This window comes from Megalobrama amblycephala, linkage group LG1 (genome assembly GCF_018812025.1).
Source record: "Megalobrama amblycephala isolate DHTTF-2021 linkage group LG1, ASM1881202v1, whole genome shotgun sequence".
In the NCBI taxonomy this organism is placed as follows: Eukaryota; Metazoa; Chordata; class Actinopteri; order Cypriniformes; family Xenocyprididae; genus Megalobrama; species Megalobrama amblycephala.
The window spans coordinates 42,337,993-42,355,268 of NC_063044.1; the positions used below are offsets into that span (position 1 = coordinate 42,337,993).

The 17,276-nt window shown below is 36.7% G+C and overlaps 1 protein-coding gene across 1 annotated transcript; it reads left to right on the forward strand.

The window, feature by feature from the left end:
• Positions 1-5,241: 5,241 nt before the first annotated feature.
• Positions 5,242-12,221, forward strand: gper1 (G protein-coupled estrogen receptor 1). The gene is made up of 2 exons (XM_048193651.1): positions 5,242-5,708; positions 10,325-12,221. Exon 2 carries the CDS (start codon positions 10,735-10,737, stop codon positions 11,794-11,796), a length of 1,062 nt encoding a protein of 353 aa, XP_048049608.1. The 5' UTR covers positions 5,242-5,708; positions 10,325-10,734; the 3' UTR covers positions 11,797-12,221.
• Positions 12,222-17,276: the final 5,055 nt, after the last annotated feature.

Consider the following 17,276-nt stretch of genomic DNA (forward strand, 5'->3'; position numbering starts at 1 on the left):
AAAATGACTCGTCTTAAAGGGACTTTGATCGCGGCAGTTCGTAAATTAAATGTCCGGTGAGTGGCGCCAAAAGATTAATCTCGTTATAAACCTAAAACAAACCTAATTGATAGTGTTAACTGAAAAAAAAAAAAAAAAAAAAAACATTTTTTGAGGCAACCATGCAATTTTAGCTTGATTCTACAAGTGTTCAAGGTCTTTAGTACAATCGCAAGTGCATGCTGTGCAGGTGAACCTTTGCTACTGATTACAAGTCACAAATTACTAATTTTACAAATCATGCAAGATAGTAAAAATGTTTTGAGGTCATATTGTGCAAGGAACCGCTTGAAAGCTTTAACATTTTCTGTGAATAGTAAAGGTTGTTGGTGTTTTACTTAAGTGTATTGTTTGTATAGGTGCGTTTTTTGTAGTTAGTAGCAAAAAATAAATAAAAAATAAATGTAGGTAGAGGCACGTTTTTCCAATGAGCATATGCTGGTTTCAACTCTCCACTTGAAATGTGAAAAAGCAGAGTAGCTGTTATGTTTTCCAGTCATGAATCCATCTTACCTTTGCTGTGTTGCTATGGTGAATCTTATAAGACAGGTCAGTTTCGTCCAAGAATTATGCAGCGCTCTTCTGGATTGTCAGTCACTAGCTCGCTCTTGTGAGAAACCAAACCCCTTTAGATAGATGTTAGGTTATAGTGGTCCTTTCAGTTATAAAAGTTCATTTCAGTCAATTGTGAGCCTACAAAACTAATGTTCATTGATCAAATGACATGATTTTATGGATCTTCAGAGCACACAGTAGGACAGTGTTTTCAAAGAGAGCACAGTTCCTAGAACGTCACACCATGCCATTAAGGCATTACTGTGTTAGGGAAGATCGTGACGCTCAGTTTGCATTTAACACTTATACATGCAGGTTGAAGAGCACCGAGCTTCCACCACATGTTGCTACCCAACAAATGTAATTACCTCCCTGCTGAGGGACACGGTCAGGCATGTAAAGTGAGAAAAGCAGTTTCATGCTGTCTGTAACTCATCAGTTGTTCCCGGCATCATAATTAATCTGTTCCCTCCAGATTGTTCTATGAGTCCCTGTGTAACATTGTATTGATAGAGAGTTTAATAAAGGGAGACAAACAACAGCCTCCGCATTTAAGAGCAATACCTCTGGGAAAATGATACTTGGGAGCAGGTGGAGGCTTTGGGACTGTAATTAAAAGCACAAGCATAACATTTTCATTCTTCAGGATTGGCAGATGGCACTTTCCACGAATAGGGTACAAATTGGTGTCATGCAACCTTTAAAAAAAAAAACAAAAAAAAAACAATAGCACAAAACAGAAATCCCACTGTCACAGTCTCAGTGCCATCCGCAGCACCATCCCCATTAGCTCCGCCCACTAGATCATTATCACCTGAATTCTAATCACCTGCCATTGGAAAGACTTACCCGACTGCTCACCTTGGAAACTTACCTTCAGTCCATCTTCACATCCAGCCCATACTTCGTCTGCACCGCGTACCAGTCAGAACCTGCAACAAACAAAGAACTGTGAATGCTCAAGCTAAGTGCAAACTTGCTACTCTGAAACACCCACCTGTTTACCATGCTGCTTCATTGAACTTCCAGTGAATAAAGCACTGTTGTTTATTTTATATCTGAGTCAAATTCTTCTGTTATTGTGACACCCATGTTCTACAAGGACTATCAGATTGGTTAAAATTTTATTCAACATAAAATTAACAGCATAAAAAGTAACGCATTTTAAACTCATCTGTAAATATCAATCTTGCTATTGTTAACTAAAACTTGAAAATCATTTTTGGTAATTGAAATTGAGCTGAAATAAAATATTTTTTATTTAACATCTTATATCCAATATTTAACTGGTTATCACATTTTGCATGCAAGGTCACTGTAAAAAAAAATAACTTCAGTTCAGTTGCTGCCTTAAATGAAGTACAATCAGCTTGGCTGTATAACTCAATTAAATTATATTGAACTGACTTGAAGCTGCAGTCTGTAAATTATTATTATTATTATTATTATTATTATTATTTTTTGGGGTTAAAAAAATCAATTTGAGCAAGCACATAACCAGCCAGTGTTCAAAACTGTCTCCTTACCTTAGCCCAATTCACAACAGTAAGCTTGAAATAATGTTTCTTAATCTGGATGGTACTGGTGGGTTTCTGTGGGAAATTCGAGCATGCAGCCATTCATCTTTGCGTCATTACGTCACGTCTGTAAACATACAGAAGGAGTCCCAGCTAGCAGGTTATATGGCATGTGAAGATGCTGCAGGTGACGGATCATCTATAGCCTTTTAGCAGCTGCAATAATTAAACTTATCATTTTGATGGCAGATTGTAATCCAGAAAGGTCCAAATGACAATCATCAGTGAAAACTGGAGATTCACCCCTGTAGTCAAAAGCAAAAGACTTCGGACTGCGGAGTGGCTACAGAAATTGAAATCTACAGGTAATGCTAATGCACACTAAATACACAATGCTGATGTTGTTAACATTAACAACTTGAGAACAAAGTATAACAATAATAATAATTTGCACGGTTTGATGTGATCCGAGCTAACTGATCGTTAGATTTAATCACCATTGGTACCATGATTTATTGCTTTTTTTTTTTCTCAGTTGTCAGAACAAAAGTGGCAGACATGTTACTTGTTCAGATGACATTTTCCGGTGAAAATTCTTATTTTGGTCATACTTCCAAGACGTAGAATCTGTGATTCAGAAGTACAGTATCCACACCGATGTGGTGATTGACAGCAAACATTAGATTCATTCGCGCTGAGGAGCCGTGCCGATGCACAACCCACATAAAGATGGTTATTCCACAAATAACTGCAATTTTACCCCTTCGCAAAGACCCCCCCCCTTAGCTACTGTTGCTTTGTCTGACAAGCCATGGCGCTATCACGCCACACAGAGTGAAAAGAACATCACAGAGCAAAGAGGACACTGACAACACGTCAACAGACAAGACAGAGCAGGTTACTTATGATATTAAACAAAGTCCCAGCTTTCAAACTGTAATTTAAGAAATTCAAACAATAAAAAACATTTTGTGGCTCTTTAATGTGTCGTGACAGATTGCTGTAGCGCCTCAGCTCAAACAGCTTGTAAACCGATCATCTCTTCCTACTAGTTCATTTATAGCATCAAATAAACATGAATGAACATTAGAAGGAATGTTGTTTCAAACACAGAAAGATGTCAGTACACACTATTTTTCAAGTTCAAATCCACCAAGGTTAATTTTCTAACTCCTGACTGATTTGTCGGTCAAAATGGCGGATTTGGCGTTATGATTGGTTAGATCGCTTGTCAATCAAACTCCCAGCGAAGGGTCGATTGCAGGTTTCAAACAGAGATGGAGACAAAGAGGCAAAACCTACGGACTGCAGCTTTAAATGAGTTGAATCTTGTATAGTGAAGTAAAAACATATGTTGTCATGACTTACTGATCATATAATTGTTTTTGTTTTTTTTACCATCAATTGTTTCCCACATAAAAATGCAGCATTCCATAAAATTGTGATTCCCAGGAAGTGACAGTATTTGGACCCTTTCTACAACATGGCAAGAAGACATTTTCTACCATTTTCTCAACTTTTACACAAATCGTAGTGTATTAAACTGAATCATTTAACCCCCTAGGAAAAAACTAACTAGCCGCTTATCAGTGACACCCTAATTTAGGCTAAATCTTCAACTACGTTATTTGTACATACAATTCACATGTACAAGTGTGTTTAACTGATCTTTTGTGAAAACATGCACTAATAGAGAGGCATGTTGTCACACTATCATAATGTTTACTTTTAAAAAACTTTAATGGATTTTCAGATAATTTAAACTGTAAAAAAAAATTACGAAGCACAAAATCATTCGTGGAACAGCTAAATAATAAAGGGTAACACAACATACTGTCAGGGTGCATATAAGTTGCAGTTATTTTGATCAATACAATAATACACAATAATATCTATATACTATTAATTATGTGCCAGTTAATGGTCAGTTGGCATTATACAAAAATTGACTGTCTCACTGGTTTTCTTAGGAAGCTCTGCTGGCATGCAGCAAAACTAGTTAGGACAATGAACAAGTTCCCTCAAGAGTAAGTTACCTTCATAAAGATCATGCACTGTAATGTAATGCAAGATGCAAAAATCCTTTCAGATAGAGATATCATCTGTAATTTCTCTGGCGGATAGATAGATAGATAGATAGATAGATAGATAGATAGATAGATAGATAGATAGATAGATAGATAGATAGATAGATAGATAGATAGATAGATAGATAGATAGATAGATAGATAGATAGATAGATAGATAGATAGATAGATTTTCGTAATTGTAACTTTGTCTTTCTAACTAAAATTTGCAACTTTATTTCTCAGTTTAGTATAATCATTATTATGTGGGCATCATCTTATTTTATTATCTTTAAGCTATGAATTAAGCAATATTAACAGTTCTGTATCTCTCTGTGAATCACTTGTTTCTATAGGTCTGTATTTGTTGATTTTCTAGTCTGAAATGTTCTTTCTGTGATAACAAAGAGGATGCATCACTGACAGTCTGACAGGGGTTCTCACCGAAACATTGACTTCAGGATGTTCTACACAAACCTCTTTGAAGACGTAGTCGACGGCACATAAAAGAGCCCTCAAGCTTTCTGTAAACCCATCTTGACACAGAGGGACTGATAAGGTGAACAGAATCCATCCCTGTTCAGAAAATCGAATTACAAGCATAATAGTTTGTGACTCAGTAATCTCATGACCGACAAAAGCTTCGCTACCCCTCATTCTCCCCAAAAAAATAGGGTCGTATTGGTTCTCCGTCCAACATTACTGCACCGCTAAATGATTAACATCTCACTTATGATCTTATTATGCATATTTTGCATTCTCTCAATGTTCTCAGAGATATTTTAACATAAACTACATAATAGTGTAACCTGAAAATAGCCACTGAACAATACAGATTATTCCAGCTACTTTACAATGGGAGCGTTTGTTTATTCAGCACGGCCATTATTTGAACAAGTGTTTTATAGAAGTAAATGACATTTATTTCCTTCTAACTCAGATAGGAGCACTTTACATCATGTTTAATAGTTAAAACCTGAGCAAGTGTATTAAATATGCCTGACTGTTCATCATCAGAGTCCTTGATGAAGTCATGCATTAGGGACGTCTCGTCCTGGGTCTGGAGCATTTAAAACAACCTGGCCTGGTTAATTCTTCGTCATTCTTTGAACTAAAATTAGACTAATGAGCGCTTGTGTCATGGATGTCTCAATGGTTGAAACTGAGATGAAATGATCCACGACAGCAGCCATATGTCCTGTGCTAAGTAACTGTCGTTGGTGGGTTTCCTGCTATTGATGCTGTCCACGTGCGTGTGGAAGTGCTTGGGGAAGTCGATGCAGAGAGAGAGAGAGAGAGAGAGAGAGAGAGAGAGAGGAGGAGGATGAGGTAGTAGAGGGGTGGCTAGTGAACAAGTGGCCAGAAAGGAAGGAAGCTGTAGTGATATTCTTCTCTGGACCGTCTCCCTGACAGCAGCGAGTTGTCTTATAACAGTAGGTGGCGCAGACAGTGGATCTTGTCCTGGTAAAGGGATTACAAATCTGCGACAACTCTACACCGACTGCACCCATCGCAAGCCCTCGTGAATAAAGTGAGTGACTTTTTGACTATTATTTTCACTGTGACTCACAAATTTCATTCATTAATAATACATCAAATCAGAGTTGAATTACAACTGAAATTAAGTTCATTTGTGGGACAAACTCGGTTGAAAAGACCCAAAGGATGGTGAGCATCAAATTTTGTGTTTTGGATGCCAGTGTGACGATATAGACTTTACATTTGTTTATGTTACTGAGATGCCAATGCTGTATGTGGAAAAATTATGATGAACATTTTAAAATTAACCTTTAAAACATTTATTTTTCCTTTAATATGCTTCAATGAAAACTTACCCTGTCTGTTTGCTAAAAAAATTAAAATAAATAAATAGTCAAAGTAGTATATCTTTGTTTCTGTTTGAGGTCAGTTTGACCACTTCAATAAAACATAAAGAGAAAAAGACAATAAAATAAATCAAAGTAAACTGTTAGGATTGTACCACTACTGTGCGTCAGGGTTAATATTATTAACTAAAACTATATAAAATTAGTTTCATTCATTGAATTAAAGCTAAAATAATATATAAATATTAGATGATGAACATAAACTTAAACAAAAGAAGAAATTAACAAAAACTAGAAATGTTGCATTCAAAATAAGCTGTAAGGTCTAACTAAAACTAAAGTTGAAATAAATAGAAAGCTAAATAGAAACATAAAAAATGCCAAAAGCATAACAAAATTACTAAAACTTAAAGTAAAATCAAAATGAAATCTGAAAATGTACAAATAAAATTTAATTCAAAATATTAATAAATACTATAAAATGACACATGGGCATAACAAAATTAAAATAACATTTAAAGTAAAATTCAAATGGACTATGTATGTATATACAGTCAAACCAAAAATTATTCAGACACTAGATATAATTTTTATATATATTATTATATATAATTTTTTTTTTTTTTTTTACTAGTGGGTGCAGGACACTTTAGTTCATTTATGTAAGTAAGGATAGCAAAATAAAGTAAACTGTGATATATTATATCCAAAAATTGTTCATACAGTGAACTACCAGTAAAACTGATAAAAATTTGGAACCAAAAATTATTAAAATGATTATATATATCATTTCTCATCAAAAGTAATCAAAAATGACCAGATTGAATGTTTAGGTTTTTGAGCTATTGAAATGTCTATGGTACAGGAGGGTTAACTATCTTAACCAACAAGAGTTTGGTCAACCAACTTCACTAGAAAGACTATGCTGGTGGATCATCTTTACCTGTGTAGTTTTGTTGGAGACACTTTAAAAAATGCTGGGTGGTTTCAACCCGTGTTTGTTTGGGTCAAATATGGACAAACCCAAATGATGGGTTTAAAAATGTAATTTAAACCAATGGTTCGGGTTGTCCATATCTGACCTAAACATGGGTTGAAACAACCCAGCATTTTTAGAGTGTAGCTTGGCTTTGTTTTTGCACCTGGTAGACCAGCACCAAAGCATCATGAACCAGCATAAACCAGCCTGGAACATCATGGAAATTCAAGAGGGTCTTTTCATCAGGGAACCTGAAAAAAATCTGAAGTCTCCAGCTTAATTTCACAGATGCAGAGAGATTTCAACTAGTTGAGAACACTTGATGAAGCAGATGAAGCATTCTTCTCTCTGTCTCCTCCAAATGAGCCTTTCAATTATCTGGGGTGCTTGTGTGCTTGTCTTGTGTTAATGTGACTACTCCATCACGAATATACTGATAAATTGTTCGTGTCATCTTGCATCTGTGAGTAAATGCACAGATTCCCTTTGGAAAAGGATTATATTGTCCTACGGGGTCTTTTTGAAGAAGATGTAATTTTAGGCAGTAACAAATGTTCCTTTATCTATTATGCAGTGAGGAAGTCTGAAGTCTGGGTCTGCAGTTGAGAATAAATTACAATTACAGGACCAGACTCAGACTCTCAACAGTTCTGTTTGTTATGGTAATTCTGAAATGAAAGCAAACCTTACATAATGGTATTAGTTTATAGTAGCTTAGTTTAATGGCCACTTAATGTGCACTGTGTTTATATATCCAAGATTATTAACAGAAACTTTAATGTTAAATATTTTGCTAAATACATATTTTTCTCTATTTGTATTGAGACCGATATTGCAAACTGTCAATCAAAGTAAAGACCGCATTTGATAGCACTGTGCGTGGAATTGTCTAAACCATTTACAGAGTCGAAAATATCCAAACCTTTATGCACTTAAAAAGTCATCTGCATAAGGCTGAAAATAAGTGGTGTAATTTTGGATAACTGGCTGTAACTCTTAGATTTTTCTGCTGCATGTCAACCCATTTCATTTGGAATTTAATCCGGGCTGAAGTATTTCGAGTACAGACCGGTCACATAGACCTCATTAAAATCACTGAGTTTCTTTCTCATTACAAAATTTATGTAGTCTTCATTGTGAATAAAATATGCACATTTGACTCTGGTGAATTATATTTGAGAAGGGCATAGTTCATCTATGTAGGAATTGAAAAAGAAAAAAAAAGTCAGATAAGTCCAATATGCCCTGATTGGTCTCTGAAAGTCAGTTTTTTTCACATACCTAATTTTAGTTCTCATAATATGCTTTTTGCATATGATTTGTTCACCAAATTTATTTGGATTAATACAGATCCTATATTTAAATATTCAATTCAATTCAATTCAAATTTATTTGTATAGCGCTTTTCACGATACATATCATTTCAAAGCAGCTTTACAGAAAATGGATGTCAACATTACAATTTAAAGAATGTAGTTAGCAAATAATAATAATTAATTACAATCACTGTTAGCAGTTTAACTGAAGGTAGAAGCAGAGAGCTCCTGGAAAATGAATTACATTAACAATAAATTAGGATATAGAGATTGTGCAATGTGAATGTTGATCCAGATGATATCTACATATTTGTTTCAAATATATAGTAATCGTTGGATAATGGGTATTTTAAATAGCATGGAATATCTTTACACATCATTATTCATTACACATCATTATTCATAATATACATAATACGATGGCATATTAATCTAAAATTACTAATATAATGAGATTCTTTTTTCTTTTGACACCCATTAACTCTGTGTCAGTGAAAAATGATCACAGTTCGCTTCCTTGGACAGTTTCTCTCTCCAAAATCACAATACATTATAATGTAGTCAAAATCAGTTATGAACATAATGTTATGTAGTCTGGTTAGCCTCTGCTCCTGAGAAGAAAATCTACTTAGACCGTATCTATTCCTATGAAGCAGTTGTACAGCTCGTCTTTTTGCTGTTTAATAATTGTGAGTTTAGCACATGCGTCTGACAGCTCAGGGTGCTTCAATGCATCTGTTTAAGACATTGCTTTACATTTTAATAAGCTAGACACTCAATCCTTAAGGTGAATCAATTAAAAACTGTTATGAGAGCTGCCATCAGTGCAAAAGCAGATATTTAACATAATATTTTCATTAAAGGGATAGTTCACCCAAAAATGTAAATTCCGTCTTTACTCACCCTCATGTTGTTCCAAACATGTATGGCGTTCTTTCAGATAATTGTTTTGATAATGTTTTTTGGACCCTGTTAATTTTCAATGTATGCAAACAACGACTGAAACATTTTTCAAAACATGATTAAAGGGTTAGTTCACCCAAAAATGAAAATTATGTCATTAATTACTCACCCTCATGTCGTTCCACACCTGTTAGACCTTTGTTCATCTTTGGAACACAAATTAAGATATTTTTGATAAAATCCTATGGCCAGAAAGGTACGTATATTTACAAAGATATATTTAAAACAGTTCATGTGACTACAGTGGTTCAACCTTAGTGTTATAAAGCGACGAGAATACTTTTTGTGCACCAAAACCCCCCAAAATAATGACTTTATTCAACAATATCTAGTGATGGGCGATTTCAAAACACTGCTTCATGAAGCTTCGAAGCTTTACGAATCTCTTGGTTCGAATCAGTGGTTCGGAGCGTGTATCAAACTGCACCCCCAGTGGTGAACCACTGAAATTTCGAAACACTTATGACATAACAAAGCCTCGATTACTGAAATCATGTGACTTTTATGCTCCGAACCACTGATTCGAAACAAAAGATTAATAAAGCTTCAAAGCTTCATGAAGCAGTGTTTTGAAATCACCCATCACTAAATATTGTTGAATAAAGTTGTTATTTTGTTTTTTGGCACAAAAAAAGTATTCTTGTCGCTTCATAACATTAAGGTTGAACCATTGTAGTCACATGATCTGTTTTAAATATGTCTTTAGTAGCTTTCTGGGCATCTGAAAGTGTAAATTATCTTGCTGGTAATGGATGCCTCACTGAGCCATAAGATTTCTTCAAAAATATCTTAATTTGTGTTCTGAAGATGAATGAAGGTCTTACGGGTATAGAACAACATGAGGGTGAGTAATTAATGACAGAAATTTAATTTTGTGGTGAACTAAACCTTTAAGAAGGAAAGTCATCCAGGTTTGGAATGAGCTGAGGGTGATTAAATGATGACAGGATTTAATTTTTTAGGGTGAACTATCCTTTTAATAGTCGATGAAACATGTAATGCAAAAAAAAAAAAAAAAAATTCTTCAGATATAATTTTCCTTCTTTCTCTCTCCCTCGATCAGGTGTCAAAGTGGTGGTGTCATTGGTGGAATAAATAAATCATGCTTACGGACTGGAGGAGACCAGATTGCACTGGATCGAACACGTGTAAAGAGCAAAGTGTGCAAAAGAAAAAAAAGAAGCACAATCCCTAAGGAGAGACTCTTGGTATTGGTGCAATGGATTACACAAGTCCAGGCAGTCTCCATAGCTGAGAGACTGCCCTGAAAATGGAGGTCTTCTACACTGGCTGCATCTCTGAATTTCTGGATGGCATCTACCAAACCTTGAGCGTCCACATGTAAAGCACCGGTTGTCGTCAGAATGCAAATGCAGCCTAAATGAAGGATCCTCTCTACAAAGTGAACTGGGCACTGACACAAATGAAGTATGTAGCACCACTCACAGCATCTAAAACAGAGACTTGGCCAGTATGGAAGAGCAGACTACCACTGTGATTCCTATTTACTTGAATGGCACTGAGCAGTTCAATGCTTCGTATGAATTCAACCTAACCGATGTGAAAGAAAGCATAGACACCTATGAGTTTTACGTCATCGGCCTGTTTCTCTCCTGCCTGTACACCATATTCCTATTCCCGATTGGCTTCATTGGGAACATCCTCATTTTAGTGGTCAACCTCAACCACAGGGACAAGATGACCATCCCTGATCTGTACTTCGTCAACCTGGCTGTGGCAGACCTTATTCTAGTGGCGGATTCGCTCATTGAGGTCTTCAATCTCAACGAGAAGTACTACGACTATGCCGTCCTCTGTACCTTCATGTCGCTTTTCCTCCAGGTGAACATGTACAGCAGCATCTTCTTCCTGACATGGATGAGTTTCGACCGCTATGTCGCTCTCGCCAGCTCCATTAGTAGCAGTCCACTGCGAACTATGCAGCACGCCAAACTCAGCTGCAGCCTCATCTGGATGGCCTCCATCCTGGCGACTCTGCTTCCCTTCACCATCGTGCAGACGCAACACACCGGCGAGGTGCACTTCTGCTTCGCCAACGTCTTGGAGATCCAGTGGCTTGAGGTGACGATTGGATTTCTGGTGCCCTTCTCAATCATTGGCCTGTGCTATTCCCTAATTGTCCGCATCCTCATGCGTGCCCAGAAGCACAAGGGACTGTGGCCGCGCCGGCAGAAGGCTCTGCGCATGATCGTGGTGGTCGTGCTGGTGTTCTTTATTTGCTGGCTGCCCGAGAACGTCTTCATTAGCATCCAGCTGCTCCAGGGCACGGCCGACCCATCGAAACGCAGCGACACCACGTTGTGGCACGACTACCCGTTGACCGGGCACATCGTCAACCTGGCCGCGTTCTCCAACAGTTGCCTGAACCCGATCATTTACAGCTTCCTCGGGGAGACTTTCAGGGACAAGCTGCGGCTCTTCATCAAGAGAAAGGCCAGCTGGTCGGTGGTCTACCGCTTCTGTAATCACACTCTGGACTTGCACATCCCTGTCAGGGGCGAGTCCGAAGTGTAGCACAGGTTTGGAAACCTGCAGTTCCTCAAGTTGTCATCTGCCTTGTCTTGCTTTCCAGAACTTGATCAAGAAGTGACATGGGTTGACATAACGAACACTGCTTAATGTTTAAGTCAGCTGGGTGAAATAAGGATTATTTAGGGTGAATCACCTGCTGATGAAGTGGATTACAAGACATGGATGTAGAGCTTGGCCTACAGCAGATAAGTGAAATAAATTTGAGATGGCATGTCAAAACAAAGACTTTTATAGGACCATATTCTCTGTGAACCCATTCAAAGGTAACAAATAAAGTGCCTGCAACCCATTTCCCATTTCATTGTGATATATATTCTCCTGTTCATATATTCATGTTATTGAAACTGATGCAATCGACGACTTGGTGTGTTCTGCTTCAAGACTGAATAAATGCATATTTTGTAGGATTTTTTTATTTTATTTATTTATTCCGGAGTTCTTCACTGGGGGATGCTAAAAACGTGAGAAAATCTCAATTTCAAGAGTGTATGATTTACTTCCAGGCACTTTTAGGGATTCCATAAACAGTGGTAAACAGTAATGATGTTTGAGAACATGAAGTTTATGTGCAAGGTTTACACGAAAAACATCATTAGGGAAACATTAAAGTAAATTCACTTCAAAGCAAACATATTTGGTGGATTACTGCTCATTTGGAAAAGTGTTTGGACTCTAAACCCAGGTGGGTGATCCTGTTTCCCTGAAGTTGGAGTCAGTGGGCAGGTGGTGTGCAGAACACATTATTCAAGACTTCAGAAGTGCGGCGTCCAGCGCTGCTGTTTACTAGATCCAGAGTTATCCGTTGCGTTCCCATTTCTCTAGCTTTCTCATGAGAGTACTCTATCAGCAAAAACAGCGTCCACGCTTGCAGTAAATCACTTTGAACTGTGGGAAGTAATTCCACAAAGGTCTAATTCATTTAGAATCAAACTGTTCGTTGTCTAGACTGTATGGATACACAGTACGACTTTAAATTATTTGGTTTCACTGTTTTTCAAGAATGTGTCAGGATGATTTGAGAATCATTTGAATGAACACTCTATTTTTGTAGACAGAAATTATCACAAAATGATAACAAGAGCGTCGGTCTTGATAACAGGAAGCTGATATTCTCCCCTAGAGAGAGCCCTCTCATGCCCAGGGCTAAAACAATATATGACTCAAATTATTCATAAACACTGTGGCAGTCTGAGGGCTCTTTCCCAAGTAAAACAGAACAAAGATAAACAAATAAAAGGAAAATGAAGATTTCAAAAATAATCCCAAGGTTGGTCTCTTGGGGTTTTTATCAGGCCAGTTGAGCAGTAAATCACACATGATGTTTAATCAATACAACGGTCTGGGTGGAGCATGATGTAATGCATTTGAGCCTGAAAGAGCTGATTTCATGAATGGTAGAATATCTCCATTTTCACATTAAAGGGATAGTTCACCTAAAAATGAAAATTACCCCATAATTCACTCACCCTCAAGCCACCCTAGGTGTATGACTATCTTCTTTCAGACGAACACAATCCCATCCAAAAAAAGTGCACCCATCCATCATAAAAGTAATTCATACCGCTCCAGGGGGTTAATAAAGGCCTTCTGAAGCGAAGTGATTTTGTAAGAAAAATATCCATATTTACAACTTTATAAACTATAATCACCAGCTTCCGGTAACGGCCGTACGTGAGTCTAGTTCTGGTGGAAGAGTGGACTTTGAACCCGATGCATGACTCATTGATGAACACAGAAGCGCAGAGGATAAAGGAAAACAAAACACCGGTCACGAATTAAAAGTCTAAAACAAGAATATTTAAAGAGAAATGTTGGAGGATTTTGATATGTTGGGTCAGAGGTCACTCTTCCGCCACAACTCGACTTGCGTACGGCTGTTACCGAAAGTCAGTGATTATAGTTTATAAAGTTAAAATACAAAACGCTTACAAAAACGCTTTGCTTCAGAAGGCCTTTATTAACCCATTATAGCCATATGGATTACTTTTATTATCATTCAATCCCATTATAAAGCTTGGAAGAGCCAGGATATATTTTTAATATAATTCCAGTTGTGTTCATCTGAAAGAAGACAGTCATATACACCTAGGATGGCTTGAGAAAACAAGCTTGCAGTACAGTACAATAAAATATAGGTTTGGTTTTACTCTACAGGTAAATCACTTCACATTTATTATCTATGGCAAATGCCACAGGAAATTGACTGGTCTGCACAAACAGCTAATCTAGACCATAACTTAATATATGATATATTTAAGAGCCTGTCATATTATGAAAAAGTAGACAACTTTCGTAATTAGATACATTTTGGCCAATAAAAGTGCATGTGTTTATGTTCCTGTTGACAATGATAGTCTCCTGTCTGGAGACAAGCTGCTGTGATTTTTTTATTTTTTTACTTTTTATTCTCATTTAATTATAATGAGAATCTAATGAGAATCATTAGACTAATGGGAATTATAAAAAAAACTCCAAAGTAACATGGCTGGACTAATTATGATAATGATATACGGTGATTTTGGTCATGTGAATAATGTTACAATCTAAAAATCAAACAAACAAACAAACAAACAAAAAACAAAAAAAAAACAAAAAAAAAAACAAGTCTTAGTTTTTGCATTGTTTCTTATTTGGATTTGGGGGTGAGATTAGATTTATAAATCACTTCCCAGGGTGACCAGAGGATGACCTTACTGCCATCTTTGCTCTTGCCCATTTTGGTCACAGACCTTGTTGTATCAGTCAGTTGAGCCATAAACTCACTCTGAATATAAATATTAGATGAAAACTTACATTAGTACTAACTATAAGTAACTTTGCAACATGTCAACTCTCATTAGAGTATTATTAGAGTATTAGGTTATAGGGTTAGGTGTCAGGGTTCAGGTTAGTGGAAGAAGTTGACATAGTTGACAAGTTACTTATAATCAGTAGATTGTCTGTTGGGAGCATCAGTATAAAGTGTTAGCAGATATTAAAGGGTTAGTTCACCCAAAAATGAGTACAGTGGTTCAATATTAATATTATAAAGCGACGAGAATATTTTTGGTGCGCCAAAAAAACCAAAATAACGACTTATTCAGTGATGACCGATTTCAAAACACTGCTTCAGAAAGCTTCGGAGCGTTATGAATCTTTTGTGTCGAATCCGCAGTTCAGAGTGCCAAAGTCACATGATTTCAGCAGTTTGGCAGTTTGACACGCGATCCGAATCATGATTCGATACACTGATTCATCTGTGCTCCGATTCTTCCTGAAGCAGTGTTTTGAAATCGGCCATCCCTATATAAGTCGTTATTTAGTTTTTTTGCCGCACCAAAAATATTCTCGTTGCTTTATAATATTAATATTGAACCACTGTACTCACATGAACTGATTTAAATATGTTTTTAGTACCATTAATGGATCTTGAGAGAGGAAATGTCATTGCTCCCTATGCAGGCCTCACTGAGCCATCAGATTTCAACTAAAATATCTTAATTTGTGTTCTGATGATGAACGAAGGTCTTACGGGTGTGGAACGACATGAGGGTGAGTAATAAATGACAGAATTTTCATTTTTGGGTGAACTAACCCTTTAAGCAGACAGTCTGCTCATACTCTATTGACAGTTAGTTGACATTTAGTTGCAAAGTTACTTATAGTTAGTAGTAGAAAGTCTGAAGTGGACCAAGTGTTACCCAATTCTTGAAACTTAAACAAAAAATTTAATGAAAGCTTGAAATATAAAATTGGACCTCATTCAAAATATTAAGAAATACTATAATGAAGTTCCTAAACTTAAGTTAGGGAGGAGCGAGCCCATCTAACCTTTCATTCAACAGCCAGAGTATATAAGCAGCTGCTTACCTCTCTCCAGACTCAACTACTCCAGCATCCCTCCACCTCCCCAAACTCCACCTTCATCTTAGGTATCTTGGCCTTTGGAATCATATCCTATTTTTATTCACTGTGGGTATATCAGAGCTCGAGTTGAAGCTGCTTCATTGAGCCCCTCATCAGTGGACAGCACGCAAGTTTAATCTAATATCTTAAAGATTATATGGGCAAACAAACTTGTTAAATAATAAATAAATCTAAAATAACACAGCTCAGGAGCTACAGGATGTCAGGACAACTCTGATCATGGATAAAGGTGCATTTTGATCGTAAAATCCATTTGTTGAGAAGGTTTTTTTTTTTTGACATATGGTTGAGAAAATGCATTTTGAAGCAATACAACTATCAGACAGAATAATGACTGCATGTTTCAGTATATGGAGTATTGGGTGCTGATACAGAGCGATCGGTTCATATGGACCAGCGCGACAGAACGTGCAGTTCTGGTTATTCAGCAAGAAAAAAAGATACAGCCTGGCAAAACCAAGAAATGTTTTTCCAGCTGTGACAGCCCATCCTGGGAAAAATATGTAAGCATTGTTTGAATAACTATTTATGAATTTGTATGGACAACATCAAAGTATAATTTACTATTATGTGGTTATATCAAAAAAACAATCCACACATTAAAACAGAAACTAAAGTGTGACTTGGGTAACTCAGATAGACCTATAGGGCATGAGTAAGGTTGTGTGCCTCTAACAGAGATTTGAGAATCCATGATGAGAACAGCCTTAGGATGAGAGCATCAAGACAAGTGAAATAATGACATGCCCATTAGACAAGAGCTGAAATGCGGACCCCCATAGTCGATCCCCTGGGAAAGAGCCAAAGCGAGACATGTTAATTTCGTATCTGTATAAATACAAATAAATAGACATGGGACGACTCTGAGAAAGAAAAAGAGCAAGAGGTGAGGGACAGAGACTGTGAGAAGAGTGTGTGTCTGCAGCTGGGACTGGAGCAGGGCTCAGGGTTGAGGGATCTGACGTCATCGCGTCCTATTTGCCTGTGAGATTTCTCTTTTGATGCGGTTAAATGAATCTGTTTATCGGAACTCATGCTGTCTTATGGCTTTCAATGTTTACATGCTTTCTGTGTTCACAAATAATTTAAACCTCTATATTTGAGCACACAAAAAGAGTTCTTCATATTTGAATTTGTCCAAATATTTTATATATATACAAAAAATGCCGCAGAAATATTGTGGCTTGGTGGAGGAGAATAAGCTGAAATCTTATAAAGCACAACAAGACTTACAGCATCCAACACCTAAGGGTGACTGCCTTTGTCAGGTAATTAAGGTAGTGAGAATTAATGCATTTGCTTAGAGAATATGAGTTTGAATAATAGATCTGATTCACAATTACATTTACATATTATAATCTTCTCTGGAGGAAAAAAAAGGAAGAACTTAGGTAACATCAAGAGGATTACACAAGAGTGTTTCAGTCTAGAAGTGTATATCTTATAATAAATCAAAATAAATACTATAAGTGAACCTACATAACATGGTATGGGCTAAACCAGAACATTAATATAGGCTACTTAAAAAAAAAAAAAAAAAAATCATAGAAGCACAA

What these genes read in the sequence shown, in the direction of transcription:
- gper1 (XM_048193651.1), top strand. Translation starts at nt 10,735, where the DNA reads ATGGAAGAGCAGACTACCACTGTGATTCCTATTTACTTGAATGGCACT.